The 16078-nt window shown below is 43.0% G+C and overlaps 1 protein-coding gene across 2 annotated transcripts in view; it reads left to right on the top strand.

Annotated features, from left to right (window-relative positions):
- Positions 1-16078, top strand: part of pcdh19 (protocadherin 19) — a 69420-nt gene that overhangs the window by 21184 nt on the left and 32158 nt on the right. For both annotated transcript variants that reach the window (XM_086133365.1, XM_086133356.1), the window contains exon 3: positions 15699-15757. In XM_086133365.1, the coding sequence (XP_085989491.1) occupies positions 15699-15757 (59 nt within the window). The remainder of the gene's footprint in view (positions 1-15698; positions 15758-16078) is intronic.

Here is a 16078-nt window from a genome sequence, read left to right as displayed (position 1 = left end):
CTTTATTAAAAGCAGAAGCGTTCTTCATTGCAGGCATAGTCAATTAATGATTGCAAGCATAAGCGTTCTTCTTTGCAAGCATAATAAATTTATCATGTCAGGCATAAGCGAATGTATGATGACTAAAAATAATCAATCCAACACACACAAAATGGAGAACTCGAGCGATGGGGGACAAACAACATGGTTGTGGTGTTTGGACTCTTGATTTGTACGCTACTCACTGATGATTATTTGAGCCTCTAAGCTGCAGATTTGGCCTTGTTTTTGCCATGGGAAGTCGTGTTAACGGGGACAGGGTAGCTTGGCTCGAGGAGCTTGTGTGAGGCTCAGCTGGTTGGCAAATAGAATCAGGTATATGACGTATGCAAGACACTCTGGGAATTGCTCAACGGTCAGAATTAAAGTATGTCGGCTGAACGAGAACATTTTTCCAATTCTAGGCATCCATCTTGTATCCTGGTAGGAAGCCAGTCACCCAGTTTGCATTAGCGAATGGGGGAAAGAGACACTTTTGGTTTAATTTGGGGGACTAGCTCTAATCCAGACAAAATCTCTCAAGGATGAAGCCCCTTCCCTCCTCCCACCACAGTCGGATTACGGGAGTGTCTTTAAAAGGATAAGGGCCTGTTTATCGCTGCTTCCCTCAACACTTGTTTGGGATTTAATGAAGCGGGGGAAGGCTCTTCGGCGTCACCCAATGTGGCCGGGGTGGAGATGAGTCAGAGATTAGGCATCTGACAAACGAGATCAATGGTAATCACAATTTGCCGTTTTTAAACCACCCCACCCACTCCTCACACACCAACAGACACAAACGCATATGCTTCCACTCCCACCCATCCAAGTGAATTTCATTTAGTGTTTTTCAACAGACTGGAAGAGGATAAAATGAGATGTCCTGTTGAGCTTGGTGTGTGCCTTTCACTGGTTTATTAACACCACAGTGGAGTCTGCTGGAAAAACTGCAGCAATGATCAAAGCATGTGACAAACTGATCAGAGCTGCATTGAAAAGAAATGAACCAAATTGCTCACGTTTAGTTTTGCTGTCAAAGAACTTTTTGTTGTCTTGAGAGAAATTGACTATATTCCCGAATATATGATATTACTTCTGTACATGCACTGAAATTGTCGGGGAGGTGAGGGATCACCTTTTTATGGGTAGTTTCTGGTCATGGGCAGCACATTAGAATAGTGGTTAGCACGTCTACGGTTATTTTCATATATTTTCACTGGGACTCTGGATTCCTCCTACATCCCCAAAACATGTTTCTTTGGACAATTGAAGTCATAAAGTTGTCCATAGATGTGGCCTGTGAGTGACTCGCAACCAATCCTCACCCAAAGTCAGGTAGGATGGGCCCCAGCGCTTTAGAAAACCGATGGATGAATATCTACAAATGCTCCCAATCAGATATACAGTACTTAGTTGTTTTCTTTGGTTAGTGAAGCCAACGTTCCACCTACCAAAAGAGCGTTGATTCATTGTACATCCCACCAAAGCAGCTAAAGCAAATACAGTGCTCCAAAGACTAATTTCAAAGTTCATCTCAGTTGAACTTGAGTGCACTGAACCCAGCAGTGAGCACAGCTTGAGCTCGCATAGGCTTTATGAGCACACATTGATTGACACACATATAGACAACTGAGTTTCTGGAGCCGTGTTACATGGTTTCTGTTGTACTGTCCCTGTCAGGAAATGACTTGCACGAGCAGGAACTTGCAGGGTGGAAATGTGTTTAATGTTCAAAGTGGATGTGTTTATTAACTGTACAGGTGCTGTTGGCAGGTACACCCTAACTGTCTTAATTGTAAAATGTGTAAAATTAAAATGCCCCAAATTAACTCCATGCTCTGTTTTTATGTATCGGTGAGAAATAATGCTTTCCATAATTTTAATAAGTGAATAAAAATGGCAAGTTTGGTACAGATTTTCAGATTTTGATGCTTACAACAGTGAGCAGACACCGATTTAGCACACATAAGGTGATGTGTTGTTTGAGATACTTGTGTAAGTGTGAGGCTGTTGCTTATTTTGTCGGAGGTGCAATGGTGACAAGGTGACTGAATTCCTTGCGGATTCCGCCCGTAAAACCCTGAGCTTTTATCTCGGGAGGCAGCCTGGGAGTTAAAATGCTGCCAAAATCACACGGGGGAGGCGAGGCTGGCGGCGAAATGGAGGGACCTCGGCGGAGGGACTTGTTACCTCGGCCTCAGTGTTTCTGTCTCAGCTCATTAAGCCGTGCTTGCGGTTGGCGCAACAAACCTCCTCGCTCCTTCACAACTAATAATGGGACTTAAAGGGTTACCTCAAACACATTAGACGGCAGATAATTATCAGACGCAACCACGAGGTGAGAGTGGGGGCAGCGATCTCACCTCCAAAGGTACAAAGACACACCCTATAGCTTTTGTGTCAATAGGAGTTCAGCGATGCACCGTGCAATTAAATCGATTTGAAAAGGAGCTCTCAAAGGTGGCAAAAAAGAAGAATGCCATCCTATTGCCCCCTCCCCTTTGTATTGTATTATCCATGCTGTCCGCATCCTCTCTGAATAGTTTTGCATGACCTTTGCTACAGTAGCTCTAATTATTCGCAGCAGATAGGCCCTGTAATGCACACGGCTAATTAGACTGGATTTATCTGAGGGGACATTGGCGCCGTTCTTCATAGGCATGACTGGCCTGCCTTCAGAGCAGGTGATTTAAAGCCGCCGCTAAGGTTAATCTGGGTAACACAGTAGTAGTAATTAGAATCATAATCATGACAAACATAGTTTTGATAGCAGCACAGAGCAGATCAGTCACAGGGTTCAATTGTTAACAAGCCGTCTATATCGTCTCTCTTGTTTTTAAGCCTCTTTCGACTCCTTTGACTGATGTTTGACTGTGCATGTTGAAAGCTGTATCTCCCCTTTCAAAAAAAAAAAGGCATCGCCCTTTAATATAGGACCTCTTGTCATTGCATCTTGTGAAGAGTTGTTACTGGAGAAAGCAGTATTTTTCAAAGCTTCGACATGAATGGAGAGGGGCAGCTGGAGCTATCTTTTGGCTGGCGGGCAACTTGTGTAATGAGCCTAAGAGGTTTCCAATTATTCCACTTGTGATCAGAAAGGAGATGGAGATTACTTCTCTTGCCCCCCCCCCCCAACCCCCGCTCTCTCTCCCTGACATTTTGCACAGTAACATCTTTTGATAGGGGCTGGGGGGAAGGAAGGGAAAAAAATATGATTTCTAGAGAGCATCAGATAGTCTCGAACAGGCAGTTCTGTCCTCTGCATTAGGACAAAATAAGATGTTGTGACTCACATTTTCATTTCTGCATTCTCCTGTAGGAATGGGCCATTAACGCCTCACCCCAAAAAGGCATTCGGTGTTCATTCTTTAAGATCAATTCCCAGTGGTGTGTGACTAATGATTTATGATACGATAATTGCCTTGTTTAAAAGAACACATGGTGAAACAGAAAGTTTCTAAAGTTGGAGCTTAGTGCTAAACCTCTTTGCAGTCAAGTCAAGTCGCCAATTTAGGAACTCAGGAAGCGTGTTACATTTTTATGAAGAGCAAATATGAAATATGCACAAACACCAAAAACATGTTTAACTTTGTCACTGAATTCTTTAGTGTTTCCACAAGTGAATTAGCAAGAGAACCCGATATATATACATATATACAGTATATATATACTGTATACTGTATGTATATGTATATATTTGCACATAATAACAACATGCAATGACAGTGCAGTTAAAGCTCAGAGCTAAGAACTGTTTTTTACTAAATAATCCATACTCCCTGTTACTTTTTGTGAAGTGTGAGCATACAAAAATGCTTACTGTGGATATACCAATGTGCTAATTTTGCAAGCCAGGGGGGGCCTTGCTCAGTTTACGCTGAGCCTAATTTATACTGTGTGATGAAAGTGTGCATTTCACACGAACTGGCTTTTTAAACAGAAGAACAAAATAGCCAAACGGAACACCAGGAGAGTTAAAGCTAAACCCCCGTACGTGATTCAAGTACATCATGCTCCTTCTTACTTTTGAGAAATACAGGATGAGCAAAACATTTTTTTCCAAAAACGATTAAGAAATTGATGTCGACATGTCGATGGATTAATTTTGTCAGCCAGGGTAACTTTGACCAACTTTAAACAAATATGGTTTAAGTTAAGTTAAGAAAACCTTTATTAGTCTCGCAATGGAGAAATTCTCAATTCACAGCAGCAAAGTTATGAAAGGAAGAAGTAGAACAAAAAAATATAGGAGCTGCTGGAAAGGCAGCCACTCACGCGGTGCCATTTTGAAGTCAAAATAACAAAAATAACACAACACAACACATAGGACACAGACAGTCGTGCAATCTTCACCACTTTTCTGCATACACGTTGTCTGAAGCAGTTCTAGATGAAAGATGAGAGGATCAAAGTGTCCTTTCACCAGTGGATCAGAGACGTCATGCTGAAAATGTGCACACGTCTGCTACAAGCTAAGTTTTGAAAGCAAACACGAAGCTGGAGCGTCCATTTGGATGCTCCATCCGATCCATGGATTCATCCGTTTGGCATGATTTACAAGTAAACGTGAACCCCCCCCCCCCCCCAAAAAAAAACTATAGAGTTGTAATCATTGTCATTTATTCATAATGTGCACAACCTGTTACTTTTGCAAAAGTTAAAAAAAAAAAAAAAAACGACTGAAGTTTCACAGTTTCATCCAGATGCTAACTTTTCTGAAATATGAAAGCTCACTCCATTCCTTTTCCATATTAAGGTTTTGCCATATTTTAGTCCGAAATGGCCCCAAACAAAAATATATTAATTTCTTTTTACATTCTGTTTCTCCAGTAGCTCGCTTGGGGGGGGACTTCGGATGATTTGTTTCAAGCTGCTGTGGGTTTCTGACACCTTGTCTAGGCCATTCGGCTTCATTTTCCTAAGGCTGTGGCTACATCTTGACATTAACTCATGTCCATGTTAGATAGTGTACTATGTGATCAAAAACAACTGGAATAATTTGTTTGTGATAAAAAGTACAGTACTGCTTAGACTGCCCGCATTACAAAGGACGGCGGCTTGATAGCCGAGCCCTGCGCTATTTTTCTTTAAAGCCGTCAGGAGGAAGGCGTGTTGTGTTTGTTGTGTACGGTACTTGCTCGCTGCAGCTGTTTCTCCTCCGCCTAATAGTGACAGCCATGCCTCGCCCTTGCTGCAGTACAAAAGGGAGTTGAAGCATTCGATTGTGTACGGATTGTTTCCTCCCCCATTTGATTTATTAAACTCACAGATTACAAGTAAAAGTACATTAGATGCCTGGGGGTGACTAAAGGGATTTCTCTACCATCGATGAACAAACTATCAGGGCCTGAGAGAAATGAAATGATGAAAAACAACAGATAATATTGTGTACGCTGACGCTGGGACAAGGCGAACTCTTCCAATCAGCCCAGATAAACATCCAGCACGGAGATATGTTCTTGCAAGATAACGGCTTAGTACACACGCTGACATACAAACACGAGTGCGCACGGATCGGTGTTTTTGATAAGCACCCAAAATTACTACATGTTGTTTAGGGTGGCGGAACAAAAGGATTAAAAAGGACATCATTTTAAGAAATCAAAGCTGCGGAAAGGTGGAAAGATGAATTTCAATGGGATAGATTAGACTTCATAATGGAGACATAATTACAGGGAAACAAGATACGTGTATGTGTGTGCGGTAAGACAGCAGCACCTCGGCTTCCCCCCGTCGATGCACCGCAGGGGGAAGGAGGCGCAGATTCACCGTCTGTTGCTGTTTTCCACAACCCCCGTAGATCCCCCCACGGTGAAAATCAGTTTGCCCCCCAAAGTCGGGCAAAATACAAATTCAATTAAATGAAGTCAGTTCAGTTAATCCCCCCCACCCCCCCCCCCCCCGCCTCCCCATGCACGCACACACACACACACACACACACGCACACACACACACACACAAACAGACAATCACTTCCCCCACTAGGGGTCAAGCCAACTGCATCTGGCCCCTCTCTTTCTCTTCCAGCGGCCCCCTGCTTGCATGCTGCTAGGTTGCCTTTCCCTGATGGAGACAACTGCTCCAGTTTTCATTCCCACTGTGACTGTGTGTGTATGTGTGTGTGTGTGTGTTTGGGTCAACACATGTTTCACTGCAGATTCCTGTTGCGTTATTCCCCTCCTGACTCACGGGGAATACACACTGTTTATCCCCTCCCTCTTTATTTGTTCTTTCACCCACTGTATTTCGGTAAAGCATAGCAAAGGATGTTATTTCCATTGGAGAGTGCCCGATCCTGTTAAGAAGCTGGATTTACAGATGCGGCGATGGTGAGAAAGCAGCTAATACTCTGACAGCTGCCTAGTAAAACCATCGCTGGAGATGACTAAACAGATGTGCATCTCATTGATTTACTTGCAAACAAGATCAGAATCATAGCGCAGTAGCTGCTTATCCGGATCACTGATAGCCGTGGCCCTGTTTTGCTGTTATATAAAACAAGGTTCTCAATCTGGGGGCCGCGGACCCTGTGGGTCTGCGGGTTGTTATTTGGGGCTCTGCAAAATAATTTGTACACAATGATTATGTTATATCAGAAAGGTTCATACAAATGGAGTAAATCACTTAAATAAACACACTAAAGCAACTCATTTCTGAGTGCTATATGCTCTTTAAAAGCTATGTCACCCTTTCACCTGAGCCCCATCATGTAAACAGGATTTGTTTGTTAGAATGGCCTGGGGTGGTGGGATTAATGAATGCTGATGAAGTTCCACTTGTATCCTAGGCGCTGCCTCCCAATTTGCCGGAGTGGTTCGTGAGGCCGGAGTATGTCTAGAGGCGGTGACTAATTCCCTTTACCCAGTGTCAGATTAAGGCATGTCAATAAACAGACCAACTCAATCCATCTGTGAGCGACTGCATCCGCTGGCTGAGTCTTGGCTGTCTGTAATGAGCTGCTGAAAATCTCCATCGGACTGAAATGTCTGGAAAGATGCCTTGTCACAGTACGGGTGGAAAGGCAATGCAGGGAAAGATGGGACTGCTGCCCACCTTTAATACCAGATTTTCGCTGCACCCTTTGACCATTTTCTTTTTGCCTCCAAGTAGCAAAATTGGGCTGTGGCATAGAATCAGGCTTCTTCCAAATGTGGATAAAATCAGTTCTGAATGAGATGTCCAAACAGATGGGTGATGAGGAAATCGCTAAATAAAAGGAAGTTGTTGTCACTGCGCGTGGGTGGAGCATGATAACTCCTCATAAAACTCATTCCTTCAACTCTTCAACTTTCAAGTGTGACCTCATGTCCGGCTCTGAAGAAATAGTGTTTACAGTACTCACATCGAATCCTCTGTCTTGCGCAATCTAAAACTTTGTCGTTTCCGGGACGGACATGATGGTGCGAGGAGCTATTCATTGCTTAGATTTATTGAGTTTAGGGTACTGGGAGCAGCCGTATATGTGAGTGTTGTTCTGGTAGTTACTACGACCACATAAATACATGCTAAATATCCACATAAGCCATTCCAATTCCATATTGCTTGTTGACACCTGAATAGTTAGCGCACTCTGTTTTTTTCAGGTGTTTGGTGAATGGACAGAAATAGACCGCAGAACTGTGCACTAGTCAATCCAGCCAAAAGGAAAACAAAATGATGCTCCATCATGTTGTGAGGAGGAAGGTTCATCAGTTCTCTTTTGGCTAATTTAACTCTTTCTGGTTTCCTGGGTTAATTACACACTAATAATTTCTGTACCGCTTCTTTCAGCAAAAGTTACGCTGTTGACTCTGTTGCTAGTGTTTACGTAATATACACTCTTTCTGAATGTGTGTTTGTAAGTCCTGGCCCAAGGGGTGTAAACCTTTGGGAATATGTCATGCTCTAAATTAGTGTGCCTCACTTCTCCCCACAACACTGGCTAATGTAGGGCACAATTGAGAGGACTCAACGCTATCGAATAATTCTCACACCCAAAAAAAAAAAAAAAAGTGACTGCTCACTGTTTTATGTGTGTAGTAGTGCTTATTCCCAAGGGGCCAGAAGCACAAATCCTTTCAAGAAAAGCTCATCATTTCCTTCTTCCAAACCGCCCTCCTCTTTGCCAAATTACACCTTTTCTGGTAGGGATGAGATGACTGAAAACTTTTTGGCCCGAGATCCAAATGTAATGAAATCACCAAAGATCTGCCCTGAGGGGGGGGGGGGGGGGGGGGGGGGGGGAGGGGGATTCTTCAGCTGATTTCTCATAGGAAACAGCAACAATTATTTTTTTTTTCTCCCAAAACCTTCCCGCCTCATTATTATGTAGAACTGTAGAATTTTATCTCATACGCTTTCTTCTTACTCTGAGATGGATTGAGTCCATGGGCACGTGCAGCCATGAATGCTGAACAGGTGTTCAATGAAACCCTTTCGCCGCTTCAGGAGTTTGATGACACGGTACCAAGATCGCTATTCAACTAACGCCGACCAGCCTTGTCACTCGGGACAAAGGCAACACAAAACAACCACCGCAGGAAGTCACATGGCCACCAAAGTTTGGGGGGAAAAAAATGTCAGAGGTGAGCGGCGACCCCCTCCCCACCCAGAAAGACAACAGACATAAGCTGCTTAAGCGTCGCTCAACTACGCTGGAATGCAGATGTCTGCAGAGGGGGGCCTATTATTTAAGATCTTTTCATCACTCTGAAAGGGAGGGAAATGGCTCTAAAAGACATGAATAATGAATGCCCTTTCTATCAATGTATGTATAATTAATCACATGTCTTCCAACTGGACGTCTATGGAGCCTCTCGGCCTGAGTGACATGGAGACAAGTCTGGATTATTGTCTGAGTCTGACAGTAAAAAGGACAAGTAGGCATCGCAGGCTTTTTCCCTCCATAGATGGTACAGATGGGTGTCGTAACTGATTAATCGATTACCGTAAATGATCGTAAAAAATGTTGTCCATTATATGGAATTGAATTTTGATCAGTGGTGAAACAGCAAAACTGAGTGCACTACTTGACTCGAAAATATGCAGGTGCGATATTTGGTCTGAAAAAGAAGAACAAATGTCAAATTTGGGAAGTTGTGCTACATGAAAAGTTCACTGAGGAGGTTCGGTTAAATGCCCGTCCCACAAACCCCTTTCACGCTAGCCAGCTAAGAGTATAAGTAAGTATAAGTTACCAATGTGGTGTGGAATCTTACAGTACCGTAGGCTTAAATGGTGAATGACCAATGTACCGTATTTCCCGCACTATAAGGCACACCGAAAAGTCTTCCATTTTCTTAAAAGCTCACAGCGCGCCTTAAAATCCAGTGCGCCTTGTGTATGGTCATTATGGTAATATGTCGACCCCAAGATGGCTCCTTGCTGGAGACATGCTTACAATGTGAAAACTTGCTGTTGGTTTAGTGAACCGTGTCGCTGCTTTATTAAATAAGTTTTTGTTGCAGCTCCGAAAAAAGGAGAGCGGTGGTGTTGTTTTTTAAAACGCACACTTTATTAATGGTTTTCACAGTCTCAACAAATACAGGTACATCTTTGTACATGTCCGTGCCTTCTCTAACTTCCGTTCGACTCGAGAGGCGTTCATGACCGCCTCCAAAAAACGTAAATTAACGATTCCTTCAATGAAAATTTAAAATAATGCATCAAAACAGAAAATCAAGCGAGGAAATCACAAAATAAATTCTATAGCCCCCGTAGAGGGTTTATTTTGTGATTTCCTCGTTTGTGAATACAGTTCACAACAAAGGAATAAATAACAAACACTTCTGAGACAGTCCAGTCTCCTGTATTTTACTGACATCTTATCGTCCAAGCTCAAGGACGTAGACGATCTGTTTTGATGCATTCTTTTCAATTTTCGTACGGTAGTTTCATTGAAGTAATCATTAATTTACGTTTTTCGGAGGCGGTCATAAACACCTCTCGAGTCGAACGGAAAGGAGCGTTCCCCCATCTAGTGGATGCATTGTAGAGTGCGCCTTATAATCCAGTGTGTCCAATATATGAAAAAAAAAAAATACAAATTAGGCCATTCATTGAAGGTGCACCTCATAATCCAGTGCGCCTTTTCGTGCGGAAAATACGGTAACCATTTCTGATGAAAGTACTTGTCACTTTCCCCTGACATTGCTACACATTACCTGAATGCGTGAAGACGCACTATGGACACCTCGATATCCCTCTGTCTGAGAAACACTGGCAAATAAACGTCGCTAATGATAGGAGGTTAAAATAAGGTTGACTTCTTTCACCTTTCTTGTCCATTTTACGAGTTTCACAATTGGCTCTCTGGCAGTAGTGGTGAGGATTTGTCCACCTTCACACAGGAAGGCTAAACGACAGAGACGGAAATGTGAGCGGGAAGTGGTGCTGTGTTTACGCACCCGTGTCATTGTGTGTGAGAGGGGCCATTATTTGCTTTGCTGAGACAATACTCGACATGTACCGCCTCTATCAAAGTGATGACCATTGGTTTGTTTTTGGGGTTTTTTGGATTCCAATTCTTCTTCAAGCCAAAGAAAAAGAGCTGACTTTTAACACGATCTCTCCGCCACAATAATTCCTTTTGGTAGCATGATTGATTCCCCGACGGGCCCGCTGGGTTTGGACTAAATTGGCGGATGATGGAGTGAAATGATGCTGCGAATGTGGCAGGTTGTTTGTCACACGTGTACCCCTCTGTCACAATTGATCGAATATAATTTGAGCGTGTGGGGAGCCCTGTTGATATTAAAAGGTAATAACGCTGCGTATTCATCAGGGCCGACTCCCCGCTGCAAGCATGAATAGAAAATGTAATCTCATCCGCAACTATGGCTATGGCCTAAAGCGCTCTTCCACGCTTTTTCGCCACTGATCCTCCCTCTGGGGTCCTGGCTTGTCTCAAGGAAGAGAGGAATCTATAATCCATCAGATGGCGGAGGATCTATGGGAAATTCTGTTATCGGGAATAAGGTAGTTGCCGTGTCCGGGAAAGAGTGGCCAAAGGTTGCCGGGGGTTATGGTCGCTCAGCGGTCTGGGGTAAACCGAATCTAAAGCCTCTTTACTGAGTTGGGGGGATCTTTGTCTTTGAGTCACCACAATGTGCCTCAGCAGCTCAGCGGCGGGGGCAGACCTACGGGTGAGCCGGTCGCCTCTTTAGAAACGCATTCCCGCCAGATCGGGGGATTTTTGTACAAGAAAAGCTCAACGAGGGGGAGTGTCTGTCTCTGCAAAAATGTGCATTAAGACTCAAAGTTAAGCTTAGTTGCAGTCAGGGAGGCGTCTGCATCAAAAACAGATTCTAGGTCAATAATTAAAAGTCCCAATATGGGGAAATGCCATAAGATTCCATGACATTGCCTGCCAATTGTTAAGAAAATAATCAGGCTCTTTGTGCTGACATTCAAACCCACAGCTACAGTTCAAGTGTTTTGATTGAATCGGTCTTGTTTGATTTTTTTTTTAAATGCACCTTTTAGCTTGGATGTTTTTTTTTCCGCCAAATTGATGACTAAATTCTTGTAGCTCTTCCAGTCATGAAAGTGATTTTCTACTTTTTTTGAAATACACAAACTTTTACCAAATAGTGTCCTAATGCTTACAGTTCAAAGGTATCTGCGTTTACCCTGCAATAGGAACATTCTGGGAAAATGCCTAATATATGCTGATTCAGTGTTGTTTGTTGTAGCAATTAATACACTTGTAAACTGGAGAGTCATTACTCACTCTTGTCAGCCATAATATTGATGTTTCAAATGACTTACACGTGCCTAATAGTGAGCCGTCATTGGTGTTTATTATTGTTTTATAGGGTTTCGGGTTTTAATAAAGTATTAATAGTCTATTTGTAAACAACCGAGAGACCCTTACTCATACGAAAGTGGTATCTGCATTTCCAATAGCTACCCTTCATTGCAGTGTTATCAACACATAGGTTAATGGTGATAACGTTAATTATATGCGAGCATCCCATCCATGGGGAGATGCCGTCTGCCAAATGATTGTTTATCAGCATCACAACGTCCCCTTTTATCACCGCTTTATTTTTAAACTGTAAATTGTCACGGTCGGACAAAAGAGAACACTGCAGAAATGTCTCTACCTATAAATTGAACAGATTGGCGGTGACACCTTTTATGCATCCTTTTTTTATTTTTATTTTTTTTAAGCACCTTATTAGTGCCTATTCCACCATCTGCTCATGTTTGCCTCGACTTAAGCGTTGCAGTTTGCCACCGCCGCCTTGGTAAATCATCGAGCGAGGCAGCTATGACATCTTGTCTTTATCTTTTCTTCTCCTTGCTATCTTTTTGCGAAATCTGCTGAGCTTGTTGAGTGATTACTGGTAGAAGATCCGGCACCGCCCACCCCACCTTTACTCTTCTCTGACCGTGCGTCCAGCGCTGCAAGGAAGGCAAATCAAATCTTCGAAGGAGATTGCTTTTTCTCTCGATGGCAAAAGGCCAGTCCATTGTCCCGGTGACCCCACTTTTATTGAAGAAATAGATGCAAAGGCTAAAAAATAAAATAAAATAAACAGGGAGGAGGTGGCGTGTGGAGGGTGATGCTCCTGTGTCCTGCAGGTCAACTGTCTCCCATTTCCTCCCCCCCTCAAGTTCCCTCCCTACTCCTTGTGACACAGTGATCAGTCACATTCCTCCCCGCAGTCCTCCAGATGAAACGGAACAATAATTATGGGAATAGAGTGGCTCTGGCCGCTAAAACGGGGCCGCTCGTATCACAACAACACATTGTCCAACCTGATTAAGGAGCCATTTGCGGCCTCCTTCTCCTCTTCCTCCTCTTCGGCTGCAACTTGACCCCCCTCAGCAAGACGTATCGATACGCCCTCCAATTTGAGGTCGGTCACGAACGTGGGAGGAGGCGGTGATTTTCTGTGTTCCGCCTTCGTCGGAATGAGTGACTCAACAAGGTTGCTCCTTTTTGTTTCGAGACGAAGGTGACTGTGCTCATTTTCTGTTGTATTCTTTGATTCAACAAGCTATGTTGCAACTTTGCAGCAAGAAGGATTGTTTCTGCTTGCCAAATTCATGTGTGAGCTGTGTAACAGACTCTTTTTTTTTTCAGTTTTGAAATTAGCGAGTGACTGAATCGGATGAAGAAATAACTTATTATTTGTTCAAGTTGTGTAAAGTGAAAGTGCCATCCTACTGCAGCCAAGATGTGTTCAGTCTGGTCTTTAAAATTATGTTTTGTTTTGTTAGTCACACTTTGTCTTTGTATTAGTCTCTCACTGGCATGCTTGCTTGCAAATTTGCATTTATATTCGTCTCTAACTTGCGTGTTTGCTTGTAAATTGCAACACTAAGGAGAATAGATTACATTTTATTGCCATGTGATGATATTCCACTAGAAATAAATAGATTTGATTTGTCCTGGTGATTTTATCCGATAGGAAATAATTGAAGTAAATTTGATTTTTTTTTTTAACTTGAGTGAGGAATGGTGAACTCTTGCCAGATGTGCTGAAGAGGTTTTTTTTGTGTGTGTGTGTGTGTGTGTGTGTGTGTGTTCCACTGTACATTTTCCTCATCATTTCCAAATGAATTCCAGGTAAATCCTTGATGCTCGCTGAACCAAGCCCGAGTCAAGAAAGTCTGGAGTGAAATTTGCTCAAGTCTCACGCAATGTCACACATTCTTGACCGCCAGAGTTTTGCACATATTTGGGTGCAAAGTCCTTTTGGCTTCCAAATTAAAAGCAGATGCCAACCACAATCCTTGATGCTAGCTAAACTGCTCTCCAGAGAGGAATGCTGCACTCGCTGCTTCACGCATTGCCGCCAAAGTTTTTGTGGGATTTTTCAGGTATACTTTTCTGGAAAAAAATGTGAAGTGGTTGCCAAATTATTAGACTTTTTGGAGTTTCAGCATCCGTTTCCTCATATCCTTTAACACAATCTGAATTAATTATTTGATATGATCTGACATTTAGCTTGAGGGAGGAACGCTGAAGTCTGGATGGATTTGATGGAGTCTCGCTTTAGGTCGAGCATGATACACCTCCAAGTTTTTGTGAGACTTTTTGAAATGGATTTAATATTTTACTCCCAAATTTGAGTTGTTTGTCCAATTGTACGACTTTTTGCATATCTCTTTGTGAAATGGCATTTTGATTGCTTATTTCATTATGTGTCCATATGTTTGCCTTCAGGGAAAGAAATTAGGGGCAAACGATGAAACCTTAATCACCATTTCTTTTTTTTTTTCTTCAAGGAATGATCTGTTCATCAAAGTTTAATTCGTACTAAATAGCATAAAGAGAGTTTGAATCATGATAACCATTTCCATTTTCCGAACCGCTTGATCCTCACTAGGGTCGCGGGGGGTGCTGGAGCCTATCCCAGCCGTCTTCGGGCAGTAGGCGGGGGACACCCTGAATCAGTTGCCAGCCAATCGCAGGGCACACAGAGACGAACAACCATCCACGCCCACACTCACACCTAGGGACAATTTAGAACGTCCAAACAGCCTGCCATGCATGTTTTTGGAATGTGGGAGGAAACCGGAGCACCCGGAGAAAACCCACGCAGGCCCGGGGAGAACATGCAAACTCCACACAGGGAGGCCGGAGCTGGAATCAAACCCGGTACCTCTGCACTGTGAAGCCGACGTGCTAACCACTGGACTACCGGGCCGCCCAATCATGATAACCTTCACAGCAAATGCACTGATTCATAATGTAGTACGTGTCCTTGGATTCATCCTTACACTTTTTCACTGGTAAAATAATCAAGATTAAAGGTTGAGGTGTTGAGATTGTGTGAATGCCTGCATTGACTTGATTGTTTGGGTTTTGCTATTATTTCAACATAGCTGCCATCACGCGGAAGTCAAGGGGTCGACCCGCAACGTCTTATCACCGCCTGCTAACTTCACTTTGGAATTTGAAGTAAAGCCTTTGCTTTCTCTCCCCGGAAAACACCTGCATCTGATCACACTTTGCAGGGAAGGGTCACATCCTGGCTTTTCAATGGACTGCCAGGCTTTTTTTTTTTTTAGAAGCCTCCACTTTTTTGATAAAACACAACGCAGCGAGCGGTTCATAGATCCTCACCAAATAAAAACGCTGGGTGAAACTTGAATGTGGGATGCCTTTGAACTTTACGCTGCAATGTGGGTCAGAGATCTATCGCATGCATATTCTGAAAAAGTCTTTTCATCTCCAATTGCGGCGTTAAGATTCCCCCCCGGTACACTCTTAATTTCATCTCCTTCTCTCGCTGTTATTTATTTCATTTTCTGCACATTAATGCGTAATCTTCTCAAATGTGTTAGAAGTGAGCCCTTCGCACCAGAGGAGGGGAGGGAAACATTTTTGGATGGGAGGGGGCAGTTTTCCTTCTGCCACCTCTACGTCCGTCTTTAATGATTTCATTTTAACGGTGGTGGGCTGACCAACCAGTGTGTGAAGGGGGACCCAGGGTTGACAAAGCTTGCGTTCACCGCACCACTCCACTCCCAGTCGGCCTCAATGTGTGTACATGCTTTAAAAGAGGCACAGGATGCTCTTCTTTGTGTAACATAACATTCCTTCCGAAAAGCAATTACTGCAAACATTGTTATAGTTTCTTCTCCTATTGAAAGCACCTCTCTCTCTGTTTCTCCCAACCCTCCCCACCCATACCGCCTACTCAACCCACCCCACCCCACCCCAAACCCGATTTGTCTTACAGACGGAGAATTATTCAATTGACTCCAGTTACGTGAACAGCAGAGCCCACCTCATTAAAAGGTACTTTTATTTATTTATTTATTTTTTGGGTTTGTTTCGAGCACCTTGTTACCATTGTTGTTCGTAATTGTTTCATCTAATGAGAGCACAGGAATCCTTGCGGTGGTTTGTAGGAGCTTGTTTTGGACTGGGAATAATAGGGAATGAAATAGAATGTGTAAAAAAAAAAAAAAAATTAAAGGAAAACATTAAGCATAAGAATAAACAGTACATCTATTTGGTAGGAATCGTTTGAAGCAACACATGATGTAAAGCAGAGTTTTAACACAATACAATAAAATGCATCATTATTTGTATGGCGCGGCACTTTTACAACAGCTG

Source organism: Hippocampus guttulatus, chromosome 2, assembly GCF_054856545.1.
Source record: "Hippocampus guttulatus isolate MCC_2025c chromosome 2, RoL_Hgut_1.0, whole genome shotgun sequence".
In the NCBI taxonomy this organism is placed as follows: Eukaryota; Metazoa; Chordata; class Actinopteri; order Syngnathiformes; family Syngnathidae; genus Hippocampus; species Hippocampus guttulatus.
Note: the sequence above shows the minus strand (reverse complement) of the source record. Positions and strands in the feature narration are given on the sequence as shown.